This window comes from Gnatocerus cornutus, chromosome 4 (assembly GCF_029298725.1).
Source record: "Gnatocerus cornutus isolate USDA-ARS CGAHR chromosome 4, icGnaCorn1.1, whole genome shotgun sequence".
Taxonomy (NCBI): Eukaryota; Metazoa; Arthropoda; class Insecta; order Coleoptera; family Tenebrionidae; genus Gnatocerus; species Gnatocerus cornutus.
The window spans coordinates 20,251,318-20,277,025 of NC_142236.1; the positions used below are offsets into that span (position 1 = coordinate 20,251,318).

The 25,708-nt window shown below is 34.8% G+C and overlaps 3 protein-coding genes across 3 annotated transcripts; 2 read left to right on the plus strand and 1 right to left on the minus strand.

The window, feature by feature from the left end:
* Positions 1–4,582: 4,582 nt before the first annotated feature.
* Positions 4,583–5,630, plus strand: LOC148176637 (uncharacterized). The gene is made up of 5 exons (XM_088035160.1): positions 4,583–4,729; positions 4,777–5,040; positions 5,108–5,209; positions 5,266–5,346; positions 5,394–5,630. The coding sequence occupies exons 1-5, from the start codon at positions 4,583–4,585 to the stop codon at positions 5,628–5,630; spliced, it is 831 nt and encodes a 276-aa protein (XP_087891286.1).
* Positions 5,631–7,574: 1,944 nt separating this feature from the next.
* Positions 7,575–8,582, minus strand: LOC148176638 (15-hydroxyprostaglandin dehydrogenase [NAD(+)]-like). The gene is made up of 5 exons (XM_088034253.1): positions 8,468–8,582; positions 8,303–8,423; positions 8,150–8,256; positions 7,769–8,118; positions 7,575–7,718 (listed from the first exon to the last, which is right to left on the minus strand). Exons 1-5 carry the CDS (start codon positions 8,558–8,560, stop codon positions 7,589–7,591), a joined length of 801 nt encoding a protein of 266 aa, XP_087890379.1. The 5' UTR covers positions 8,561–8,582; the 3' UTR covers positions 7,575–7,588.
* A 4,188-nt stretch (positions 8,583–12,770) lies between these two features.
* On the plus strand, positions 12,771–23,346 carry LOC148176639 (phospholipid-transporting ATPase ABCA3-like). The gene is made up of 22 exons (XM_088034231.1): positions 12,771–12,940; positions 14,279–14,594; positions 14,648–14,839; positions 14,889–15,148; positions 15,201–15,441; positions 15,495–15,668; positions 17,187–17,383; positions 17,437–17,665; positions 18,310–18,464; positions 18,518–18,667; positions 18,717–18,927; positions 18,981–19,221; positions 19,274–19,825; positions 19,880–19,917; positions 20,025–20,140; positions 20,190–20,424; positions 20,482–20,778; positions 20,830–21,057; positions 21,110–22,033; positions 22,084–22,327; positions 22,377–22,572; positions 22,622–23,346. Exons 2-22 carry the CDS (start codon positions 14,288–14,290, stop codon positions 22,835–22,837), a joined length of 5,403 nt encoding a protein of 1,800 aa, XP_087890357.1. The 5' UTR covers positions 12,771–12,940; positions 14,279–14,287; the 3' UTR covers positions 22,838–23,346.
* Positions 23,347–25,708: the final 2,362 nt, after the last annotated feature.

Sequence of the window (25,708 nt, forward strand, 5' to 3'; positions counted from 1 at the left end):
AGTGAAAATGATGAAAATGGATTTCGAACTAAATCTAAAGTTATATATAGTAAACGCGGCCATTTTGAAGTAATTGTTCCAATAAAATGTTATCAAAACCCTCGAAATTTCTGATAATATCTTCAGCCACACGTGTGAATCTTTGAATTTCTAAAATCTAAGTATGTACTTGTAAATTTTACGGTGACATCATGTATTATCAGATTATCATTTTTCCAAAGCATACAACAGCAATGTTACTATGAATTTGAATACTAGAAATTTAAATTATTAGGGGAACATAGAGTCTGAAATTTCTTTTTACATTTTTTTGGTACTCTGGGAGATCACCCAATTACCTCCTTTCAAGATGGTGCGTTCACTTTCCGGACACACTCTGTATAATATCAAAAAGTACTAATTTGTTATTGAGCACAAACTTTAAAATTTGTACTGAAATTTTAGTAATAGCATGCACTTCAAACAAAAATGATTGCAACTTGAACTTTACCTTAAATTTATCTAAAGTAAGAACGACTATTGTGAAATAATTTTAACGAAATTTTATTTTATCATCCAAAACTCTTGAAATTTCTGATGGTATCTTGAGCGACAGGTGTGATTCTTTGAATTTCCAATCTTAAGTACATACATTGACGTCATGTATCACTTTTTCAAAGCAAGCACTCAGATTTAAAATAATATTTCTGTTGTTTTAAAACATTTTGGTCAAAATCGGTGTGGTTAAGAATAATGCGTGGTTTTGGATATACTTAGATTGTTTATTTTTGTACATAGTACTGGGTGTTCCGCGAATTATTATACAGGGTCCGGCAACACTTGGGTCCACCCCCAAAATCGTCTTTAATTTTATAGTAACAATTTTGAAAATTTGCATACGCTCATAGTTGACAAAGGTCTAGAAGCTGACGCAAAAATTTGTTTTTTATCACGGTTTGGTTGGCGTCGCGACGCTTAAGAAGTATAATTTTTAGCGATTTTTGAGTTCTTGCAGAAATATTCGCGATTTCATTTTGTTTTCAACATAACTGTGATACAAATATCTGAGTTCTTATTTTAACTCTAATGCAAATAGTGTTAATTTGCGAAAAAAACGCTGTTTTATCAAGTTAGTTTTCAAAATTCTGACAGCGCAGTGGCAAACTACGTTTACACCAAAATTTCACAAGTCACTTCATTCACTCTTATAAAGGTTCATTTTGATTAACACGAGCATGTTGCACTTTATGGACACCTGAAATCGTTAATTTACATCCACAAAGTGACAATTTCTCCAATTAAGACTTTTGTTACAATCTAAAGTGAGCCAAAGGATAGATGTCATTTGTGACACAAGACGTTGACAGATGAGTGTAAACGTAGTTTCCAATTTTGACGTAATGAAATTGGAAACTAACTTGATAAAACCGCATTTTTTTTTCAAATTTTGAAGACAATTTGCATTGAATCTAAAATAACAACTGATATTTTAAACATATTTATATTGAAAAAAAATTAAATTAGGGGTTGATATCACAAACCCTCACAATTACCTAAAAATTACATTTTCAAAGCGTCGCGACGCCAAAACTATCAGTGATAAAAAACAAATTTTTGCGTCAGCTTCTAGAGCTTTGTTAACTGTGAGCGTATGCAAATTTTGAAAGTTTTATCTTTAAAATTAAAGATGATTTTGGGGGTGGACACAAGTGTTGCCGGACCCTGTATAGAGAACATAAGGATTTGAATTATATTTTTTTCCGAAAATCGTCATTGAAACAGCATTTCCTTGCGACATTAGGCGCAGGAAAATTGGATTTCCCTGACTAGTACTGTAAAAACTACAAAAATGACGCAAAATAATTAGTTATTTAAACAAGAAAAATTTATTCAAAATTTCGTAAATTAATCAGGAATGTGTACTATGAGCACGTTATTTTGATCTTCAATGTCGTCAACTAACATTCTTGATAATTCGTCGCATCGACAGGCTCCAGACACCCCAAAAATAAGCGCCACCTGAAATTACCAAATTTAATAAAACTTAAATATGTAATCATTGTAATAACTTACTTTCATTAATAAAAATTCCTTGTCGGGAGCTTCAAGCAGAAATTTATCTATCTGGTCCCGAGACAAACATTTCGATTTTTTTGGTTGGTAACCAGTCGATTTTCGTTTTAGGTAAGCAGTTACCTTACAAAACTTGCTGATATCCAAATTTTCCTTCAACAAAAGCACGGCTTTCAACATAGAGTAAGTGCTCCAGAGGCTTGAAGCCTTATAAGAACTTGATTTTTCCGCAAAATAAGCCAGAAATACGTCTTCCGTTAGCGAAGTAACATTTTTAAGCCTGCGCCAATCTTCAAAGATTTGGAACTGCTTTTCATACCGCTCCTTAGATTTCGACGGTAACAATTCTTCTGTAGCAGCAGCGGCTGCTTTGCTTAGGTCAAAAGGAACATCCTCACCAGTGTTTTCGCTTGTATTCATAATTAATTAATGAAATAAACACACAGCTCTGACGTACGCACAAAATTTTATAATTGTTTTGTTTGTAACCATCGTTTTCAACAAATTGACAAACTAGATTTTTGCGCAATTAATTAAAAAACTTGTTGGAAAATCTCGATTTTTAGCGATTTAGTGCGATTTCCGGAAAAATTTAATACAAAACTCGTCAGTAAAATGTCTTACTTGACTCGGAGCTTTAAAATACTCGGCACAAAGTGCCTCGAATTTCAACATAGCTCCTCTTCAGTAATGAGACATTTTCCTGACTTTTATGTAAATAACTATTTCCTGCTTTTTCCAACCTTCAAATTAAATTAGTTTAATGGCGGATTGTGTTCAAATGAATTCTTCTTCTGAAAACTACTTATAGAATTCTGTTATTGCTACAAAATAGATTTAAAAATTAAAATTTTAAATTTCCCGCTCAAAATTTCGAAGGTTATGTGACGATTTCTCGTTGATTTTCGCCGTTTTCTGGCTTGAATTTGCAAAGAAGAGCTCAAAATCTACAAAATCACCAATTTTTATCATGATTCAACGGCTGAATGCAAGAAAACAGCAGAAATCTGCACTAAATCATTAAAATTCTTAGAGAAATCCGCTTATTTCGATGCTAAACGACGATTTCTCGCTGATTTTCGCCATTTTCTGGCTTGAATTCGCAAAGAAGAGCTCTAAATCCACGAAACCACCAAATTTTATCAAGATTCAACAGCTGAATTGCAAGAAAACAGCGCACGAAATCATCAAAATTCTTCGAGAAATCCGCTTATTTCGATGCAAAACGACGATTTCTCGCTGATTTTTAATGTTTTCTGGCTTACATTCGCAAAGAACAGCTCAAAATCTACAAAACCACCAACTTTTATCAAGATTCAACGGCTGAATTGCAAGAACACAGCAGAAATCTGCACCAAATGATCAAAATTTTTAGAAAAATCCGCTTATTTCGATGCAAAACGATGATTTCTCGCTGATTTTTGCCGTTTTCTGGCTTGAATTCGCAAAGAAGAGCTCGAACTCTACAAAACCACCAATTTTTATCAAAATTCAACAGCTGAATTGCAAGAGAACAGCGCACAAAATCATCAAAATTCTTGGAGAAATCCGGTTAATTCGATGCAAAACGATAATTTCTCACTGATTTTCGCCGTTTTCTAGCTTGAATTCGCAAAGAAGAGCTCGAAATCTACAAAAGCACCAATTTTTATCAAGATTCAACGGCTAAATTGTAAGAAAACAGCATAAATCTGCACGAAATCATCAAAATTCTTAGAGAAATCCGCTTATTTCGATGCAAAACGACGACGAAATAAAGATCTGTCATTGTGTAACGTCGTGTGATGTCAAAACTACCATTACTAGAACTCGTTGTCCTAAACTAATTTTTTTACTACAAACACGATCCAAAGCAATTTTATGGTTTGTGTTTACTGAGAATTCCACTTTTAGAAACTGGCCATAACTCGGTTATTTGTTATTTTAGGTAAATTTTGAGCACAGATTTATAATCTGCGACCAATTCTGCGTACAATGAGCCCAAATAACGCCAATTTTCTCCTAAAAAAGCGACCTATCGACCTATCGACCGTTGAAATTTAACAGTTTTAGGGCCAGTTTCATAATCGGACCTTAAAAGCGCCTTTAACAAAAGGCACCTTTACGCTAACAGCTCCTTTAAAGCGAACCCCTGTTTCATAAACGGTGACAGATGAATTTTTAACTAAAAGCGCGTTTAGGGGAAATCACATTCTAAACTATACTAAAATAGGGAGTTTTGTGTTAATATTCGTGTAATCAGCCGGGAATTTCAAAAATTGTGTTCGAAGGTAAGTGTCAAGAATAAGTGAATAAATTTGTGGTAGGTACGTACGTGTTTGAGCATATAGTTTTGGAATAATAAATTTATGGTAAACTAGTTTAAAATGTTGGGACATTTTATGGAAGGATGAAAGATTTTAGGCCGAATGGTCAACATCTGGAGTGAAAATGCGAGGGATTTTTAGGTATTTTGGAATAGTTTTATAGACGGTCAGTCAGTATAGACGAAACGTTCAACTAAACAACAACATTTTCAATTGACTGAAAGATGAATTCGTGTGCTTTTTCCACTCCTCTGCGAAAACGTTCCACCAATTTTTCCAAAGAGGAAGAATTAATATTGTTAGAAGAAGTGGATAAATTGAAGGGGATAGTGGAATGTAAAATGTCCAATAAAGTGACAATTCAAGAAAAGGTAAATAATAATTTTACAAGTTCAAATTTTATATTTTTTGTTTGTAGTGTGAAGCTTGGAGCAGCATTGAGTTAAATTTTAACTCCAAAACAAATACTATGCGAACTTTGGATCAATTAAAAGCCAAATATGAAAATTTAAAAACCAAGGCCAGGAAAAGCGCTGCCCAAAACAAAACGTTTTATAAAAAAACGGGTGGAGGACCGTCGCAAGCAGAAAATAGTGATCCCGTGACAGAATCAGTTTTAAATATCATAAGTGCAAAAACTGTGTTTGGTTTACAAAATACTTATGATTGTGATGCAGACCAAGTAAGCATTTCTATTAAACATTATTGTTTTGAAATATGATTACTATTGTTCTATGTTCTTTTTATAGGAGATAAACATGTTGCCACTACAAAAAAAAAGCGGTCGTCAAGTCAATGAAAAAATTGTGGAACCAAACCTAGATCCTAGTAGCAGCGTCGTGCTGGATGCAGTAAGAGTATACTAATTATGCATTTATTTAAAATTTTATATTTTACGACATTTAAGGATCAAGAAATTTTAGAATTTGAGATGGGTTCCGAAGAACCGAAACCAGGAAGTTCTGCAAGTACAAAAAGAACAAACAATGTGAGTATTTAATAACAGTAGACACCAAATTTATAAACTTGTTTTAGTGGAGCAGTTATACCCCCAACAAATTAAAAGAACCTGTGTCAAAAAAATTACGACCTACCGTGCTTAATCCTGTTATCACTGCGAAGGAGGAATATTATAAAACAAAGACGGCGCTGCTAAAGTTCGAATTGGAAGATAGAAAAGAAAGGGCTGAGAGAGAAAAAGAAGAACATGAATTAAAGATTATGTTATTACGTCAACAATTGGAACAGTCAAAAAATAAACTCAATAATTAATTTGTAAACTTGTAAATAAAATATTAATTAATTCACAAATTTGCAAAATGCTGATTAATTAGTAATTGACGAGCTTGTCGTCCACTGACACCATCTCTTTCCGCTTGAGGTAGATCGTCCTCCCCCCCTATTATTTCATTATCATTTAACCATTCTTCTGGTATTTCTTCATTCATATCAATGGCAATATTGTGAAGAACTGCAGTTGCTGTTATAATATCCATAGCTTTTTCCACAGACATTCTTATTCCCATTGACAGTATAGGAAAACGTCTTTTCCAAACCCCATATTGGCGCTCGACAACATTTCTCGTCCTAATGATACTTTCATTGTAGAGACTTTCAGCCGGAGTATTTACTTCATGGAGCTTTGTCATTAAATAGTTTTTTAATGTGTAACCACTATCGCCAACCAATATATACGGACTAAATACTTTTGCTTCAAATTGTCTTTTTAATGAACAGTTGTTAAAAATTGTTTGATCATGTGTTGATCCCTGCCAACGCGCAACAATGTTCCTAATTTTTAAATTGGCATCTGCCACAGTTTGAACATTTAATGCAAAGAAATTTTTTCTGCTTCGAAATACTTCAGGATCTTCTCCTCCAGGTGACTGTATTTTAATTAACGTGCAATCAATAGCTCCAATTGCACGGGGAAATCGTGCAATTTTATAAAAGTTCAATGCCATTGCTTGCATTTCTTGCATATTGATATACATTTTTATGTATTGGGCTCGTAAGGATGCAAGTGCTTCAGAAACTTTTGTCACTATACGGCTGGCTGATGCTTTAGATACCCCCATAAAGTCCGCCATTGCAATTAAAAAACTGCCAGTAGCAAAAAAACGAAGTGTTAATAACAGCTGCATCATTGCAGATATGCTGCCCCCACTAAAAATAATTCAATTATAAATAATAAATAGATTGAAAGAGTATGTAGTTACCGGTTGCTTCTAGGCGATATTAGATGTTCAATTTGTGCTAACAAATTGAAGAATGTAGGTTTTGTTAACCGAAACCGTTCGAAAAAATCTAAATCATCATATTCCTCAACCGCATTTCTCCTTTTTTTGTATAACTTTGGTCGTCTTACGAATAAAAACACTTCATCTTCTGATGATGAACTTTCCGAAGTCGATGACAGCATATTTAAAATGTAATTTAATGTCTACTTAGCAAACAACTAGTAGATCAGAACAACTGAGAAAATAATACACAAACTTCTAGGTACATGAAGATGCGACTATTTTTTGAGGTTAGAATTGGTTTAAAGGCGCCTCTTAGAAGTTAAATGGTCGATGTCGGCCCTTTAAGTTAAAGGAGGATTTAAAGGAACGTTTAAGATTATGAAACGAAATTTTTGAGTTAAAAGTCCCTTTAAGCTAAAGGAGCTTTTAAATTAGATTATGAAACTGGCCGTTTGTCACGTTTTAGTCGTACATTTTTTAAAGAAATCAAATTTTGGACTTTCGGAAAATCTAAGAACGAATTTCAACTAAAAAATTGAGAAAAAACTAGTGACAAGAACCATTTCTATCCATTTGACGTAGTTTTCGACATATTGAGCACCGATTCTCTCAAACCTTTCTGGCGACTACCCAAAATTTCAAATTAGAATACGTCGATTACTTGTTGAAGTACGTTAAAAATTCGCTCGGTTTTGAATTCAGCGTGAAGTTCTGCGTTAAATGAGCACAAATATCTTGAGTTTGCTTCACAAAGAAACGAGACATTGATCAAAATCTGTTTTCAAGGGGTCTTTTTAGGGTGATTTTTAATAATTTTTTTTGAGACGAAAATGACGTTGAATACGTTTTTGATACCATTAATGAAATGAAAGTTAAACCAGTTACTATAATATATTTAAATACTATCAAATCATTTATTACAGAAAACTGTAAAAACTGAAAGCTATGCTACTATGTTTTTGGATCACACTGTATTACAATAATTGTCTACACTTTCATGCTACTCCTGTGAGGCTCCACAACCTCATAAACGGGCTTCTCGTCCTCCGTAACCCACAAGGACCCGCTCCTCCCCCGTCTTATAACCTCAATCAATGCCTCCCCAACAGCCTCGACTCTAAAATTAACATCTCTTTAACTACCACCTTAACACTCTTCAGTACTCACGACTGGGCTTCACGATTCAACCCTGCAATCTCCACCTCCAGAAGATCAGGAAACCACACCACCTCTTCTTTCCCTTTGGTGATGGACGTGTCAACCAGCCCCGGACAAAGCGTCAAAACGCGAACTTTGTACTTCTTGTAGAAGGCTTCGCCCCCCACAGACTTCCCGAACCCCACCAAACCGTGTTTGGAGGAGCAGTACATGGGGGCTGATTGGAGGGTCGTGAGACCGAGGATGGAAGCTGTGTTGACGACGACGCCTTCTTCACCGGATTTGTACCGGGGGAGGTATTTTTGCATGGCTAGGTACGTTCCTTCAATAGGGGCGATATGGGGGAGGGGGAGATCAACCTACACTCATTGGTCGTCACTTTTTACTCACCAAGTTGACGGCGATTGTCCGCATCCAATCAGATTCGTTCACGATTCCCGCGTTGTTGACTACGACGTCTAATTGGTTGAAAGTTTTGACTGCGGTGTCGAACGCGTCTAAAACGACCAATCAGAAGTGGGAGTTATGACGTCAGGGACTTACTTTCGAGTTCTGTTTTCACAGTGACGTCGGTTTTGATGAAAATAACTTTTTTCTTGCCAAACTCGTCTTCGAGTTCGTTGACAATTGTTCCTTCGTCGCAAATGTCTACAATGGCGACTCCCTAAAAGTGTCAAAAGTGACGCAAAAATGACAGAATTTGTTTACTTTAGCTCCGTTTTGCAGCAGTTTTTTCACCATGCCCAATCCAATTCCTCCGGCGCCTCCTGTGACCAAAATCACTTTTTCCTTCACTTCCATGTTTTCCGAACAAATTCAAACTTAAAATGATAAGAATATGAATATGAAATTATATTTAACCGCTTTTTTAATGTAGGAGACTTCCATATTATCAGAGGTCAAGTAAATCATTTGGATGAAGTCAAATGTAATTTAATGAGTCATGTCGTGACGCGTCACTTAAAATAATAAAAACATAGGTTGGTAGCACTGATATTTCTAGATTCTGATAATTCAAAAATGGCGTCGTACCAACCAAAAAAAAAGAAGTTAAATTAAAATTTTAAAAATAAATTTGTAAGTTTCTATGTGTATAAACCTTGATATCTCGCTTATTTTTGGAGCAATCTTAAACTGGTTGTGCTCATTTTACGCAGAATTTGAAGCGGAATCCAAAACTACACTATATTTTTTACAAAAATTAAAAAATAACCGAATTAGAAGCATTTAAAATTGTCGATAGTAAATTTTTGCGAAACAAATATCAACTTTCTAAGTCCTAATTCCGTCGATATTTAAATTTATGCTCATTTTACGCAGAATTTCACGTAAACCATAAAACTGTGCGATTTTTTTACAAATTTTTATAAACAACCGAAAAGCGTTTAAAGTGACAAATAGTATTTTTTTTGTTAATTCTAAATCTGTTGATATCTTCCTTTTTTACGAAGCAAACTAAAATCATATTTGCTCATTTTACGCAGAATTTTACTGAAAATCCAAAACTGGGCACCGTTTTTACGAACGTCATTAAATCATTGAATTTGAAGCGTTTAAAGTCGCGGATATTAAATTTGTTGCGGTCTAAATCCACATTAAATAAGTTTGTTGGCTTAAATTCGCAAAGAAGAGCTCGAAATCTAGAAAACTATCAATTTTTATCAAGATTCGACGGCCGAATTGCAAGACAATAGCAGAAATTTGCACGAAATCATCAAAATTCTTAAAGAAATCCGCTTATTTTAATGTTAAACTACGATTCTTCGCTGATTCTCGCCGTTGTCTGGCTTGGATTTGCAAAGGAGAGCTCGAAATCTACAAAACCACCAATTTTTATCAAAATTCAACGGCTGTATTGCAAGAAAGCAGCCGGAATCTGCAAGAAATCACCAAAAATCTTAGAAAAATCCTCTTATTTCAATGCAAAACAAAGTTCTGATGTGAATATCTCGTTTATTTTTGGAGTAAAGTAGCGTTATTACAGCTCATTTTACGCAGAAGTTTAGGCAGATTCCAAATCTGGGCTCAAAATTCAGACGCGTCAACAAATGACTGAGTTATAGCTGATTTAAGTTTCGAATTTTTCCGTTTTCAAAGTTAAATATCTCAGAAACTACTGCAGATAAAACAAACCGATTTGCGTTTTTCTTAGGGTTTTACCTTTTAAATTTGCCCTCAAAAACAAAAAATTCCACGTTTTTTTTTCACGAAAAAAGTTTCTGACTCAATGAATAAACTTAAGCCATTCGTAAACTATTTGACCTGCTGATCTAAGATTTGGCCAGTTGATAAATTTGCTCTTTCAATTGATGTAATCTCAAAAGTATTAAGCGTCGTTTTCGTCTTGAAAAAAATTTTGAAAATTACTCTAAAAAAACGTCTTCAAAACAGTTTTTAATCAATGTCTTGTTAATTTGTGAGACAAGCTTAAGTTATAGAATATAGATCACAAAAATGAAAATTTTACCAATATGTCGATTAATTTCAGCTCCATTATACATAGAATGAATTAAATGAAATTAAATGTTTAATTAATCATAATTACAAATTAACATTGCGAGGAGATTTTGTTTTGTTTAATAATAACTAATTAAGTGTCCCAAAAACTATAATTAATTAGTAAAAAACCTAACTCTACTCCTAGTTAAGCGTAAATTAAAAAGTAAATTACGATAAATTAGTTGTGACGTTTGTATGACTTCATCCAAATTAAGAATTATGTACTTAATGGATAACTAAATGAATTAGACCGCTTGATTCATTTTATTAATAATTAACTAATTAACAAATTTTTAATAAAATATTAATAAAACAACACAAATTAGTCCCTAAAAAATAAAGTACGTAATTTAATTTTACTTAATATGAAATAAATTACAATTACTAATTGACAATATAAATAAAATCTGGTGGCTTACTTTGATATGATTGTTCTGATTTCACAATTTGAAAATAATTTCTCTTTCTACATGATTAACTTTTATTTTAATTAAATTAAGCAATTTAAAATGTAGTAAATAGTGCTATTTGCTGTATGTTTAAATTTTTATTATTACTTTAGTTAAATTGTAAGGCGTATAGTTAAGACTCTAATCTTTATTTTTTACATACAGGTCTTTGTTATAGACAACAGAAAAAATGTAAAAAATCTGTGTTTTATTTTTCAAGATATAATGGATTAAAAAGTAAACATGTAATTCCAAAATTGAAGAGTACAACTTCTAAAGGGCCTAAGTGGCAAATTTATTTTAATTACAGAATTGATTTTTTTTGTAAAGTAGAGATTCTAATTTTATAGAATGCTTTTGCTATATCCATCACTACTGTCTGCATGTCTCCAAAGGTACTATCGCGGAAACAAAATTTCAAACATCAAATTGATTGATGTTTAAAAATTGTAAACTGTCCTTTGTCTTTATAACCTTAAAATTTGTAAAAGACTCAGCAAGTGTCAGAAATTTACTTTGTATGTCAGTCACAATGACAATAACTGATGACTTGATTTACATTGCCATCTCAAAAAGTGATGTTCGAAATTTTGATTCCGCGATAGTACATCCTGGAGTACTGGCAAGTAATTTTTAAAAAATGGTGGGTATGTTACTCCATTTAATATTGGCGGAAGAAAAAAATGGTTCATTTAAGAAATATCCAACAATACCTCCTCACACGTTACAAGAAAATTCTTGCTAATGTCGAGATTGAATAGTAAAGTGAGGGTTTTCATCTGGCCAACGATGGTTGTTGTGAAAATTAATGATGTGGTTTCTTGTAAAGGTTGCTTCATCCGTAAAAAGTAGAGTTCAATGAAAATTGGGACGAAGACACTGACGTATAAACTATTGACAAAACAACATTCGTGGCTGAAAGTCTGCTTCTAAAAAGGCCTGCACTCGTTGTATGTGGTATGGATACAAAGCCTGCTCTATACTGTTGCATTAGAAATCCGAAATTCAGCAGCCATTTTCCTTGTACTCGCTTCAGGATGTTCTTCGATCGCTTCTAGAACTTCGACTTGCAAAGCAAGTGTTCGAACAGTTCTCTGCACACCTCTATCAGCAACAGCATGAACAAAAGATCCTGTTTCTTGAAGTCTGCGGTGAATCGCAGAAAAAGTACTGTAATAACCGAAAAAGCCCGCCAAAAACATTAACAGGCACACAAAACATATATTTAAGAATGGCGCTAAAAGACCGCGAAATTTCAAATCCAAAGTTTGGCTGTGATCGTCACAAATGGTTAGGTTCTACGTTGTGTTTGAGAAAAACAAAATTATTAAAGAAAATTTAGAAAACGGACCTCGGTTCTTTAGTGCAACGAGCAAAAGCGACACAAACGGAAGAGTGAAATAAAACGACAAATGGGTTGGAGAGCTGTATTAGTTAGCTTTGATCTTCGATGTTATTTGCTTTGGGAAATTACTGTAGTTAGTAACTTAGAACATGGAAAATAAAAAAACTAATAATGCAACGGACCGTTAGACCTGTAGTGAGTGGTGGTGTTCACGTAATTTTTGCTTTTTGTTTTCCATGACTGTAGACGAGTTGGCATTATAGGTTTAATTTAATCCGTAAAAGATGCTGTTAAAGTTTGGCCAAGCATTTCAGAAACACCAGTAGATATCGTTGGTTTAAGTTTTGTGGAAAGCGTTTTCGATTTTGTAAAAACGAAAACAATCAGGTTTAGCGTTCGATTCTTTATGTGTTATTATCTCAGATCTAAGAAATATTCTATTTTCAGTCTTCAAGTTTTCAAATCTCAAATTTGACAACAAATATGTGAAAAATAAAGATTTATGGACCCTCGTCAAAAAGCTCACAATAGAGTTATAGCCACTTATCGACGATAAATAACTCCCAATTGATACCTATTATTGTAAACATATTTCTTGATAAGAAATTTTAAGTATTTGTAACTGTTGCAATCAATTGTAATGCGATTGTTTGATAAGTCTTTATCAAAGTGCTTTTAAAAAGTAAATATATCATATTTTTCACTTGAAACCCCGGTTTAGTAGTTTGTGAGTGATTTGACTTGTTTACAGCTGTGCTATTATTTTGAGCGATTGTTGTAACAATAAGGAAGCGTTATTAGAACTACACTTCTATGGATTCCGTGGTGACTTCATCGAGGTCCTTCTTATTATTGAAATTCAAAGAATTAACATTAATATTATTATAGGTACGTAGTCAGAATGCTTTTATACATAAAAATGTGGTTTCTTCTTTTTTATTTATTTTCTATGAATTTTATTCTCAAAAGTCAAAATTTCGTTTTTTAACATTGAAGTCTGTTCTACAATAATTACCACAAAAGCTAATAAATGTGCCAAATTTTCCTTTGGTTGCCTCAATTCTACTCTTAAATATTATTCGTGGACCCCAGCAAACAATTCTTAATATAAACTAGTGGTATATTGGTAGTTGGTAAAACTATATCCGGCTATATGTCAAACACAAGGGTGGCTATGAATTGAGTACATTTGATATACAACCAACGTGTTTCTAAAAGTTTCTAGCTATGAAATTTGCCGCTCATTACAAAGGTGGATTTAGATTTTTCATCTAACATTTGTAGTTAACCTCAATCATGTTGAAAAAAAAACTGTTTTACTTGTAGTTTGAAACCTGAAAATCAAAAACTTGGATCCAAAATTGTAACTGAAACGTCGTTGTAAGTGAAGTTTCCATTAATTTTTAACAAAGTTATAATAATTATATGAAAACAAAGCGGCAAGATAATTCATGACAGGAATTACATGGCCACCCTTGATGGTAGAAACATTTACTTGTTTTATGCTAAAAATTGCTTCAGAAAAATTTGTCGAAATAACCTTTTTATCTCGTTTAAAATTACGTGGATCGAAGGTCTAGTAATCTTATTTTTTTGAATATTTGTCGTCAAATCTAAGATTTGAAAATTTGGGGAACGAAAATTGAATGTTCCTTAATTATATTAAGAAATAATTACACATTCACGAATTTAATGATATCTTTTGGTTTTTCTTTCTATAAAATTGAGAACGCATTTTGTCCAAAAATAGATTCAACACTTAACATCTTAAAGACTATTATCTTATAATAAATTATTCAAGTGTTATTGAAAATGTCAATTTAAAGCTTTATCTATGAGAATTAAACAAAGGATCACTTGTATATTGCATGATAGATGTAGATCGGATAAGACAACAAAAGTAATATTTTAAAAATAATTAACTGATTGACGTCAATTAAATTTTAATTGACGTGGAATTATGGAGGGGTTTTTTAACTGACAGTCATTTGGATGGAATTTCCGCTATAAAACTGATTACGCAAATATATGAAAGAAAAATGAACTAATTGTAGAAAAAATCATGTATGCAATATAGGTGAAGAGTACCGACTAATATCTTAATCGAACATTGCACTATTATTGTGCAAATACACGACCGATTTACAATATATTGATGTCTAAATGTCGGAAATAATTTAAATAGAATTATTATCTTTAAACTTAGATCCGATTTCTTCTTTACAGATTTACTAAATGTTACCTCAATTAAAAGCCTTATTATGGAAGATCCTTTGGATACGCAAACGCCACTGGATCTTAACACTTTTTGAATGCGTCGTTCCCACACTCCTCTTCCTTGTAATGGCATTCGCCAGATCGAAAGTGGATGGACTGAACAAAAGCTATGTCAACGAGACTAAGTTCCATGAAGCCCATGGCACTAACGACATTTACTCACATTTGGACATCGGTTCCTTAAAACTTGTTTACGCCCCGTACAACGACTCCACTAATGGCTTAATCCAAAGAGTACAAGAAAAGTTGAACATTTCAGAAAATGGTACTTGTTTCCCCTATCACCCCCACATATTTAACCATATCACATTTTTTTAGTGGTCACGGAATTTGCTTCCAAAGAGACGCTTCTATTGGAGACGAAATTTGAAGAAGGCTCCACCATAGCTGCGGTCGTCTTCAACCATCTAGATAAAACCGGTCTTGATTATGACTTGACAATTTACGATAAGTACTTGGACTGGAACACTGATAAGCTCTACAAGACGACGTTTTCAGTCGACGAACAAAGTAAGAAGTTTAACATCTTTTAGAACTGTGGTTATAACAACTGTTTTAGAAGTTCCGAGCTATCTGGCTAAAGGCTTCGCGGCTCTTCAGATCGCCATCGACACTTCTTTCATGGAACTGCTTGGGTTCAACCCGTCCGACAATTTCACGTTCACTTTACAACAATTCCCAGATCCTCCTCATGTCGAAGACGCCAAACTCAATCAATTGTTTGTTCACTTCCTACCGGCAATAACAGTTTTCAGTTTCATTTTACTGTGTCCTTCAGTTCTGAATAGAGTCAGCGAGGAGAAAACCCCGGGAATCAAAGTATTGTACAATCAATTTTAGAAAAATCGCATTTTAATGGGGAAATTTCCAGGAAATGATGAAAATGGTGGGTGTCAAGTCTTCCCAAATTTGGTTCTCTTGGTTCGTCTACACTTTGATCACAACTCTGATATCCATTGGGGTGATAGTAGCCATCATGAAAACGCCTCTCTGGGGGGTGTCGTACTGCCTAATTGAACACTCTGATGGCTCCGTCTTATTCACCTTCTTGTTCTTGTACTGTATGGCCGGCATCACCTTTTGTTTCCTTATGGTGCACATATCCGAAGATCGTAACTATTTACTTGAAAAAAATGTTTTTATTCTAAAATTTCGTTTGTTTCAGCGTGTTTGGCAACAGTTTTCGGTGTCGTCTTCTGGCTGGTCTCTTACTTTTTACCACAGGCCATCTTCAGTTCTCTTGATTTCTGTTTGTGGCGATTCAAGGCAATCTTCGGTGTTCTACCAAATATGGCTCTGTACTACGGATACTCTTCTATATCGGTCTACGAAAAAAGAGGTAAGTTTTATACTACAAGATGTTTAAAGTCCAGCTCATTGCTATCAGTCCACTCTCCTGTGTAAATTTTCGAAAATTTTTGGGTGTAAATCAGGCTTTCAAATCTTTAGGGAGAAAACTGGGGGAAAATTGAATGAAGCGATTTTTGAGGTTAAGGTTGTCAAATTTGAGTGTATTAATAAATTGGAAAAATTGGCGAAGGGTGCGACATCTATCGTCGTTCGTCTGAAATGCCGAAACGGTGAACAACAAAAACGGCCTGTCTTTGAAAAGTTTTTTTGAACCGTTTTCGTTGTTGAATTTTGCAAATTAACAGTTTGAAATACTTTTACTTTGTGACTAGGCCCTTTCCTGCTTATGACAAAAGTCATTGGTCGTTTTGTTTAGTATTTCAATGGTCAAATGTGTCATTGTTCAAAAGTAAATCGGCAAGAAATGTTAACATAACTAAACGAATCAGGCTCACTGACGCTGTTAAATGTTGAAAGAAGTCTTGTAGTAACAATTTGTTTTCATGAGATACTGAAAATTGCCAGAAACGCACGCACTAAAAATATAAAATTGAAAAAAGCCAAATACAGCTACGTTGATGTTAGTTTATGGATTTTACTTGCAAAAAAATTGTTGGAAAACATTCAATAGCCACAGGTGTATCATTTCCGTGACTTTTATATAAATATGTAACTTTCTTTTAAAGCCAGAGCCGAATTACAGAATCAAATCGTCAAGAACTATTAATCTGAACCGGCATAAGTCCACAACAGCCTTCTTTTAAATGTCTGAAGAATGCTTGTTTTTTTAAGACAATTGTCTGCATCGTAGGGCATTTTAAATAAACAAAAATGCAAATTTTTGTTGCTTGTTAGATACTGTTGTTCACCGTTAAAACCGCCATTTTGTAGTTTAGTTGCGCCATCTATTGACACCCGAATAGCCCCCAATAACTAATTAAACATCTGTTGCTACAGGAAGTTTTTAATAGAGATTTAACAAATTTTGGCCATGTTGTGCAAGATGATTAGCTTCTACGCATGCCACAGTTGCGTCAAGGTCAAATGCTCTTACTGCCAATTGTTACAAATAAAAATTGCTAGGAGCTGCTGCCAACTTAACTTTTTAATGAGTGGACTGATACTAATGAGCTCTGGTATATAAATGTTTCTAGCATCAAGGGTGGCTAATAAATGCCAGAGAAATTTGCCGCTCATTATAAATGTGGGTTTAGGTTTTTCAACTGACATTTGTAGTCAACCTCAATCATAGACCAAAGTAAGTTTTGAGAAGAAAACTGTTCTAGTTGTGGTTTGAAACTTGAAAATCAAAATTTTGAAAACAAAACCGTAACTGAAACGTCGTTGACGTAAGTAACATTGTACATAATTTTCAAGATAGTTATATTCACTATGTAAACAAAGCGGCAAAGTAGTGCACGCCAGGAATTCCAGAGCCACCTTTGATGCTAGAAACATTTAATAAACACCTTGTATCGATAACACAAGTGAGAGTGTAAATTTTTAGAAATTGGAATCCAATGGAACAATCTGTTCGAACCAGGAAGTGGAGACGACCATGACGTAACAATGGGTCACGTCTTTATCATGCTAATTCTGGACACAATCGCGTTTATGGTTCTTGCGGTTTATCTGGACAATGTCAAGCCGGGAAAGTACGGGATTCCCAAATCGCTCCTTTATCCCTTGGAAAGTCTATTTAAGGTTTGATTTTTAATATTTTCAACCGAATTACTTTTAATATTGTTATTTTACAGGGATTAAAACAATGTTTCGTTCGTAAGAAAAACAAAGATCCTGAAGACCCTGAAAGCGGAGAAGGTTTAACTGACCGTAAAGTTAAAATTAGAATTAGCAATTTAAAGAAAATTTACTCGACTTATGTGGCTGTGGAGGACCTGGACATGGAAATATATGCTAACAACATTACGGTCCTCTTGGGTGAAAATGGTGCAGGAAAAACGACCACGATGTCAATTCTGACAGGTACTCTTAAGATGAATACTAGCTCATTTTTCTGTTAATTTTCGGAGGAGAAATTTACTTTTCCTACGACCCCATATGAAAGTGACATTTTCCACACGGTTAAATGCCTCCGAAAGTTGATGTTTTCGTACATCTATTTCCGAAAGTAAAAGTCACTAGTGTGACTAGTGTGATCCGCACAGACCTGACAAAATTGGCAGTTATTTTCAAATACAAATGTAACTCCTGAATTTTTGTCTCAAATATCTAGACGATTCACTGTAAAGTAACATGCATAATGACAAAAATGAACTGGTTAGGTCGTTTTTGACAAATCAGTTTTGACAGGTCTGTGCGGATATACTCGGCTGGCGCCTCGTGCATCTACTTTTACACTCGTGCGAAATTAGTCACTTTCCGTACTTGTTATGTAAATATCTATTTCTTACCACCAACTTTCCTCGATGTCCCAAAAAGTTGTACGAGTGGGAGAATTCAAATTTCTATTCCGAAAATTGACAGAAATATAAGCTAGTAGTCATCTTAATAGAGAAATAGAACATGGTAATTCGAATTTTATATTTTTCCTGTTCTACCAAAACTCCAAACAATCACAATTAAGTACAATAAAATCCTAACAATTTCCATTTCAATTGCGATTTCAGGGATGATCAATGCAACTTCTGGCTCTGTTATAATTGGTGATCATGACTTGAAGTCACACCGCGACGAAGCCAGGAGAAGTATAGGATTATGTCCGCAACACAACCTTCTCTTCCACGATCTCACAGTTTACGAACATTTGTACTTCTTCGCAATGGTACGTCACCCCAACAAACCACCCCAAGTCACTAATAAAAATTCAATTTTCAGCTAAAAGGACTATCAAACATCGCACAGAAAATCCAAGAAGTCTTTCAACAACTTGGAATAGCGGACACAAAAAATTCACTACCACACACTTTGTCCGAAGGCATGAAACGGAAGTTATGCCTGGCCATTGCCCTGATTGGAAACTCGGAGGTACCAACGTTTTCTTGCGTTTTTGGTGTGATAAGATTGTCGTTTTTAGATTTTGATTCTGGACGAACCTACATCAGGAATGGATCCAGAGTCTAAGCGCCAAGTTTGGAACATGTTATCTGTGTACAAACAATCAAAAACTGTTTTAATTAGTACGCACAGCATGGAAGAAGCGGAGGCGCTTGGTGACCGGATCGTTATAATGGCCAATGGAAAATTGCAATGTGAGGGAACCCCCGCGGAACTGAAAAGAAAATACGGTAAAAATTTCTTTTGAACTATTTCGGTTGTATAACACTTCTTATTGTTTCAGATACTGGTTACAACCTTTCTTTGGCGTTAAAATCAAAGAACAGGGTTTGTTCGATTCGACAACAAGTTTTGGATCACTTTCCAACTGCCAGAGTTAAACAAGAAACAAATGATTCAGTGGTGTATCATTTACCATTCGATGAAGGTGATCGATATAGTAAGCTTATCGGAGTGTTAGAAGGATATGAAGAAATCACTAATATTAACATCAACGCAACTTCTATAACTGACGTCTTTTTAAAGTAAGAAATTTCTTTATTAAGTCCTTCGTTTAGTTTAATTTATTTTTAATAGAGCTAAAGATGAAAACGATGGCATCGTCAAAGAAGCTGGTTATCGGCTTTGCCTTTTGCTCAAATCCAAACAAAAAACACATAAGATCAGACAGATTATTTCTGATGAATTTCCCGGAGTAAAAGTGTTGCGTGAATTTGACGACTCTTTGGTGTATTTCTTACCAACAGATTGCGACGCAATAGATAAAATCAAAGGTTTGGTAAATAAACTGGAAGAAAAACAAAAAGAACTAGACATAATCAGCGTCACAGTGAATATAACAACATCTAAAAACGACAACATTGACATTGAAATCCAAAATCGCTATCAACTTTGTCTTCTTCTTAAATCTAGGAGATTTATTACTGCCATTGCCAAAACAATGAAAGAATATTTTCCAAATGGTAATCAAACACAAGAAAGCAAAAATTTTGTTTTGTATTCTCTTCCTTCAAGTGAAGACATTTACAAATACAAGAAGCTGATTACCACATTTGAGAGGAAGAAGGACGACTGGGATATATTCAGTATTAACATGGGCATCACAACGCCCAAGGGAATTGTTTTAAAGTAAGACATCCTTAAATTACAATCAAAAAAGGAATCAATTTTTACTCCTTGCAGGTTCGAAGATGATTTAACCACAGGTGACATTGATTACGGTTAGTTACTTGTTTACTTCTTGTTTATATCATAATGTGTATTGTATTGTATCAAATAGATAAAATTTTGTATATAATTTCGATCTAATAACATTTTATTGTTGCAGATAATACTTCGGAAGGATCGTCACGGGCAAAATCACAAGGATTTTCCAATTTTTTCACCTTAATCAAAAAACGCTTGATTATTCTATCACGAATTTATCCCAAGTTTCTCGTATCGGTATGTCCACCCAAACTTAATCTAATCACCTTTTAATTGTTTTCGACAGATTTTCATAACAACGTCAATTTTCTTCTTGGCTATTATACTGACTATGTCCAACAGCAACATCAGTGGTTACTCAGGCCCGCCTTTGGAGTTGTCTCTTTCCGCTTATGGAAGACCAAAAGTGTATTTTGGGGTGACTTCTTCAGACACATTTACACGAAATCTGAGCAGGTTATTTGAAGAATCCGTCTCGCGTGGTGGAGGAAACGCCATGCGACAACCAAACGTTTCAACTGGTAGTACTCAATTAAAATAATCTCAATCATTATCTTACTTTGCTTTATTCTTTTTAGCTATTGTCAATGAGGGTTTAACGTACTTGGTGTTTAATAAAGAGCACATGATCACTGCGGCTGAGATCGACTTAACTGCACAAAAAGTTATCTTGAACGCTCTCTTCTCTTCGGACGCTTTGCATGGGATTCCCATTGCGATCAACTTGGCAATGAACACCATCGTTAAAACGTTCAACGAAAATATCACCATCAACATCAGGAATGCTCCTCTTACACCACAAGACTCACAAATAAATCCTTCGGAAATGTCGGTTTTGAATGTTTCGAGCATTTGGGTAACGTTTATTCCTCTTTGTAAGTATTGTGGTTGTATGGATTGAACACCTCTCATTTGATTGATTTCAGATTTGTTCTTACTCGGAAGTCTCTTCATTAAATTTCCACACCTGGAAGTTTCGACGAACTTCATTAAACTACAAACAAATGCAGGAGTTGGGACGTGGTTCTACTGGTTCACGAACTTGTTTGTTGACTACATTCTCTCTGGTTTTTTATTGGCGCTTTTAGTTGGTGTGTTGTACTCCCTCAATTGGTTGGCATTTAATTCCAACGGCTTCGGAGACAAAGATATCTGTACAAATTCCAGTAATTTCAAATCTCCTCAAACTAATTTATTAACTTTTAGGGGCTCTTGCTGCAATATTTGGAGTTTATCTAATTACCTCCTTGCCATTCACGTATCTGTTTAGCTACAACAAGAAGCTCTCCGAAGGCATCACACTCTTCTTCGTCTTTGGAATTTTCACTGGAATTGTACCCGCGTTGATCATCACTGCTATCGAGGTTTTGGAGAAAGACCACGATAAACAAATCCTCGACAACATGAGAAAAGCTTTAACAATCTTATCGCCCCAATTCGCTCTCAGCAATTTAAGCGTCAAGTTTTCTCGCAAATACGTGGAAAACTTCAATTGGAAATTCATGGAGCCGAGCACAAAAAGTCACTTATGTCGGGTGGATCGAGTTCTGAAGCCATGCTGTATAGATCCTTGGAGCGTTAGTTGCGAGAAGTATGAAAGTTACTTTGAGAACGAAACTTTTGGGGTTGGAGAGGATCTTTTGTTTATGGTGGGAACTTTTGCAATCTACTTTTTTATTTTATTGGTGAAAAATGCTCCGGATTTGATGATCACATTTAGTGATTTCCTCCAAATTAAACGTTACCTAGAGTACATTTTCTCTTCCACTAAAGAAATCGAAAAGGGGAAAAAGGTGTTCTGTGTCGAAGATTTAACTAAAACGTATGGAAAGAAATCTATTGTAAACGGATTACAGTTTGATATTCGTAAAGGGACATGTTTTGGACTACTCGGTGTAAATGGCGCCGGAAAAACCACAACTTTTCGTATGATAACAAACAGTTTGATGTCCACAAAAGGAGACATAAAGTTTCCTTCAAAAGATACCAACCAGATCGGTTATTGCCCTCAAGAAGATTCTTTGAATTTTCTACTAACTGGGAGACAATTGTTAAACGCCCTGGGAGCCATTAAAGGCCTTTCCAAGACAAAAGCTGAAAAGGAGATTAACTACTTATTACAGAGCTCTGGTAAATAGTCACTTTTTTAACAAATTCTTAAATAATTATACCGATTCTAGGTCTGATGAAACACGCGGATATACCATGTTATCAGTACAGTGGGGGCAACAAAAGAAAACTAAACACTTGTATAGCATTTTTGGCATCACCGAAACTGACTTTCCTGGATGAGCCTACCAGTGGCGTTGATCCGAGCAGTCAACGTAAATTTTGGAAAATGCTCTCGACTTTTAAAAGAAGATTTGGATCATCGTTTCTTCTGTGTTCGCATAGTATGGAGGAATGTGAAAGTCTATGTGATTGGTAAAATTCAGAACTGGTCTGAACTGGTTTTTAATATAATAAATTTTAGGGTTGCTATAATGAAAAATGGTAAATTTGAAACAGAGGGAAGTCCCGTGGCACTAAAAACAAACTACCAAGACAAAGTAGATGGTCATGTCTATTCCAAGTATAAAGTAACCGCAAATTTAGGAAAAAAAGGTTTTTCAGAAGAAGTCAAGCAATGTTTCGAAGAGTCCAATTTCAAACATACAGGAGATTACGGAGTAAGATTTTTGTGATTTTTATAGAGTCAATTTAACAATTATTTTTCAGACTACACACGTTTATGAAAGTAATCTGCCTTTGAGTAAAATATTTGCATTTTTGGAAAAAGAAAAACAAAAGGAGGAGCCACTACTGGACAATTTTCTCATCAACAGTTTATCATTTGAAGATGTTTTCTTACAAGTTACTCAACCGGAAGAAAAAAGTGATGAAAATTCTACAAATAGTTCAAAATGGTGTTGTTGCCGACGTGTGATTTGTTAAGATTCGCCCTCTTGACGCCGATCACAAGTTAGCACAGCATTTTAAAGCTTTCCAAATATCGAGCGATCAAATTAAAACTCATCGTCAGCTACTTTTACATTTTCCAAGCGAGTCTTTAATTTTAAAAAAACGTTTTTTTCTGTTTTTCAAATTTGGCAACATTTAGATTATGAGGTGGAATCTATCTTGGATAGGTTGTGATACCGTCACGACAAGAGCTTTTCCAAGACATTTTCACAACATCCTCAGTTTAGGAAGTTCAATTTAGTTGTCATAAACAAAAGATTTTTTCGATTAAAGACAAGGTTGGAGATTTCAACAGCGACTGACGGTTAGTTTTGAGTACAACGCGGAGTACTTGTCTTACCTAGTATTCTTAAAAATTGTGCAATCGTAAATTTACATTCAATTCTAATCTTATTAATATTAAAAATTTATCGTGTACATATTTTATAAATATACCCATTGTGATAAAGTTTTTTAACAATATATTATATTTTTGCAAACAATTATTTTACTTTTCTTCATTTAATTTGTTAAATTTTGTGAAGGACTATTTCAATCTTTCTTATACTATAGAAAGTCAATTGATTGTATCGAATATGACAGTAATTAACTACAATCAGCAGCGTACAAGAAAAACAATGAAGGCGCAAAAAAAAGACTAATAAAAACGCTTCTGAATTTAAGCCATGTTCAGTTGAAGCCCGAAAATTGACAAGTTGAGGTCAAAGAGAACCAAATCTTTCAATTACGTGCACAACCGTCGCGATTGGAACCAGTGGGAAATGGTAAAAGTGAAGAAAGAAGCGACGTAGATAACGAATTGTAAATTGCAAATTGTGTTGGTGAGGGAGTGGACACTTGATCATTTAATGTCGTCAAAACAGAATTTTAAAATTACATAAAAAATCATCAAAATAATGGGTTAACCAAAGAATGTTGTAAAGTATCGTCAACTTTTTGAAGCTCTTCTCGGATTTGGCCGAGGTAAAGCCGAACATTTTGCACAGTGTTAGAACGCGGTTGTGTAATACGTCCAATATGAGACTTAAGTGAAACTGACCGAAAATTTGAAGTGGTTTCACAACAAAGGAAAACTTGTTACAAAATGGAATTGATTATCTCATTAAACATATTGGTTGTAATAACCCAAAAGGCCCGCCAAAAACATTAACATCACACAAAACATATATTTAAAAATGGCGCTAAAAGACCGCGAAATTTAAAATCCAAAGTTTGGCTGTGATCGTCAAAAATGGTTAGGACCTACGTTGTGTTTGAGAAAAACAAAATTACTAAAGAAAACGGACCTCGGTTTTTTAGTGCAACGGGCAAAAGCGACACAAATGAAAGAGTGAAATAAAACAACAAATGGGTTGGAGAGCTGTATTAGTAAACGTTGATCTTTGATGTTATTTGCTTTGGAAAATTAGTGTAGTTAGTGACTTAGAATATCGAAAATGAAAAACTAGTCATGCAACGGACCGTTAGACCTGTAGTGAGTGTGTTTAGTCAAAACGTACGAAACTCGTTTACAGTCTTGAAAAACAGAAAGCAAAAATTACATGAACACCACCACTCATTACATGACTGGCTGGACTAAAAACCCAGTGGGATAAAAACCCAGCCTTCACAGTCAACTACTAAGCTACCCATAATCCTAAATCTTTTCAAAAACGATTACAAAGATTACAATGATTTGAACAAGAAAATTACAATTATGAAAGCGTAGTAACGTGTCTGTACGATTTGTTTTGGATTTGCGAGAAATTTGAATTGAATTGCAAGTTGATTGTCGTATTGTGGTTTGCCTGCCTCTTCTTCTCAGTTTTCGTCCAAATCATAGCACATTAGATTACATCTTTGGAATTTTTCGGATAATAAAATACTGTAACGTGACAATTTCGAGTTAGAAGGGAAGGCGTTAGAAAGGGTTGATTTTCGTGACCTTTTGACGCCTGTAAATTATTGGTTGCCTATTTTAGTGTAACCGCATGGCGAGTTACATTGTCCGTTACGAATTCTGTTCAATTATGTTAATAGTTACCAGTTTGTTAGGTACCAGTTCGGAGGTGACTGGAGGAATACGTTTGAGCCTCAGAATTTTAGCTGGAGGACTGCTACAAGTTCCTCGGGGTTGTCTAGGTTGCAACTCTTTAGTTTTCATCTTTGCTTCAACTTTTCTAACTTCTATTTTCTTCCTTTTCACAACCCCGTTAGCCTGCTTGGTGTTGATCGTGTCGTGGGTCGTTCTTCTTTTTGACCGCAACATCAACGGTGCTACTCTTGCTATTTTTTTTTTCTTCTTGCGATTGTTTATTTTGTTCATAGTGTGCGTTGAGGTCTACGATTGGTTGATGAATAATTTTCCAGCTGTTTACTTACCGTTGGCTTCGTTTTGCTACTCTTTACGATCACTTTCATTCTTTGTTTTGATTCAAATAACCCCAAATTTTCACCTGTCAAGGGATCACCTTCTCAATGACGAAATGTGACGTAGAGCCGAAGAAGCGATAGCAGCCATTCTGGTTCCGTGGCTCTCTTGCGTTTTAGATCTCGAGGCGTACGGTGCTCCAGAGTGTTTCGGTATTTTGGAATTTGGAGTGTGACTTAGTGGCCTTTTTGGTTTGATTGGTACATTGGTATCGGGATTGGGTCACTAAGGTTCCTGGAGGCAACCGGAATTTGTCGGGTCTCGAGATCGAGTAAATCCACCACGACGTGAACCACGTGGAAAACTTTAGGCCGCTTTCCATCGTAGTAAGTAAAGTATTCCAGTATATTCATCTTCCTAAGGGTATTTTCCACCCCAGGGCCTTCTATTTTGGTTCTAGTCTGTTCTATTCTGGGCTATTCTCAGTTTCGTTT

Coding starts and splice junctions, on each gene's coding strand:
- LOC148176638 (XM_088034253.1), bottom strand. CDS start 8,560: ATGGAAGTGAAGGAAAAAGTGATTTTGGTCACAGGAGGCGCCGGAGGA. Junction 8,424..8,467: donor TGCTGCAAAACGGAGCTAAA/GTAAACAAATTC, acceptor TGACACTTTTAG/GGAGTCGCCATTGTAGACAT. Junction 8,119..8,149: donor GGACAATCGCCGTCAACTTG/GTGAGTAAAAAG, acceptor CAATGAGTGTAG/GTTGATCTCCCCCTCCCCCA.
- LOC148176637 (XM_088035160.1), top strand. CDS start 4,583: ATGAATTCGTGTGCTTTTTCCACTCCTCTGCGAAAACGTTCCACCAAT. Junction 4,730..4,776: donor AAGTGACAATTCAAGAAAAG/GTAAATAATAAT, acceptor TTTTGTTTGTAG/TGTGAAGCTTGGAGCAGCAT. Junction 5,041..5,107: donor ATGATTGTGATGCAGACCAA/GTAAGCATTTCT, acceptor TTCTTTTTATAG/GAGATAAACATGTTGCCACT.
- LOC148176639 (XM_088034231.1), top strand. CDS start 14,288: ATGTTACCTCAATTAAAAGCCTTATTATGGAAGATCCTTTGGATACGC. Junction 17,384..17,436: donor CCTTGGAAAGTCTATTTAAG/GTTTGATTTTTA, acceptor GTTATTTTACAG/GGATTAAAACAATGTTTCGT. Junction 19,222..19,273: donor ATAACTGACGTCTTTTTAAA/GTAAGAAATTTC, acceptor TATTTTTAATAG/AGCTAAAGATGAAAACGATG.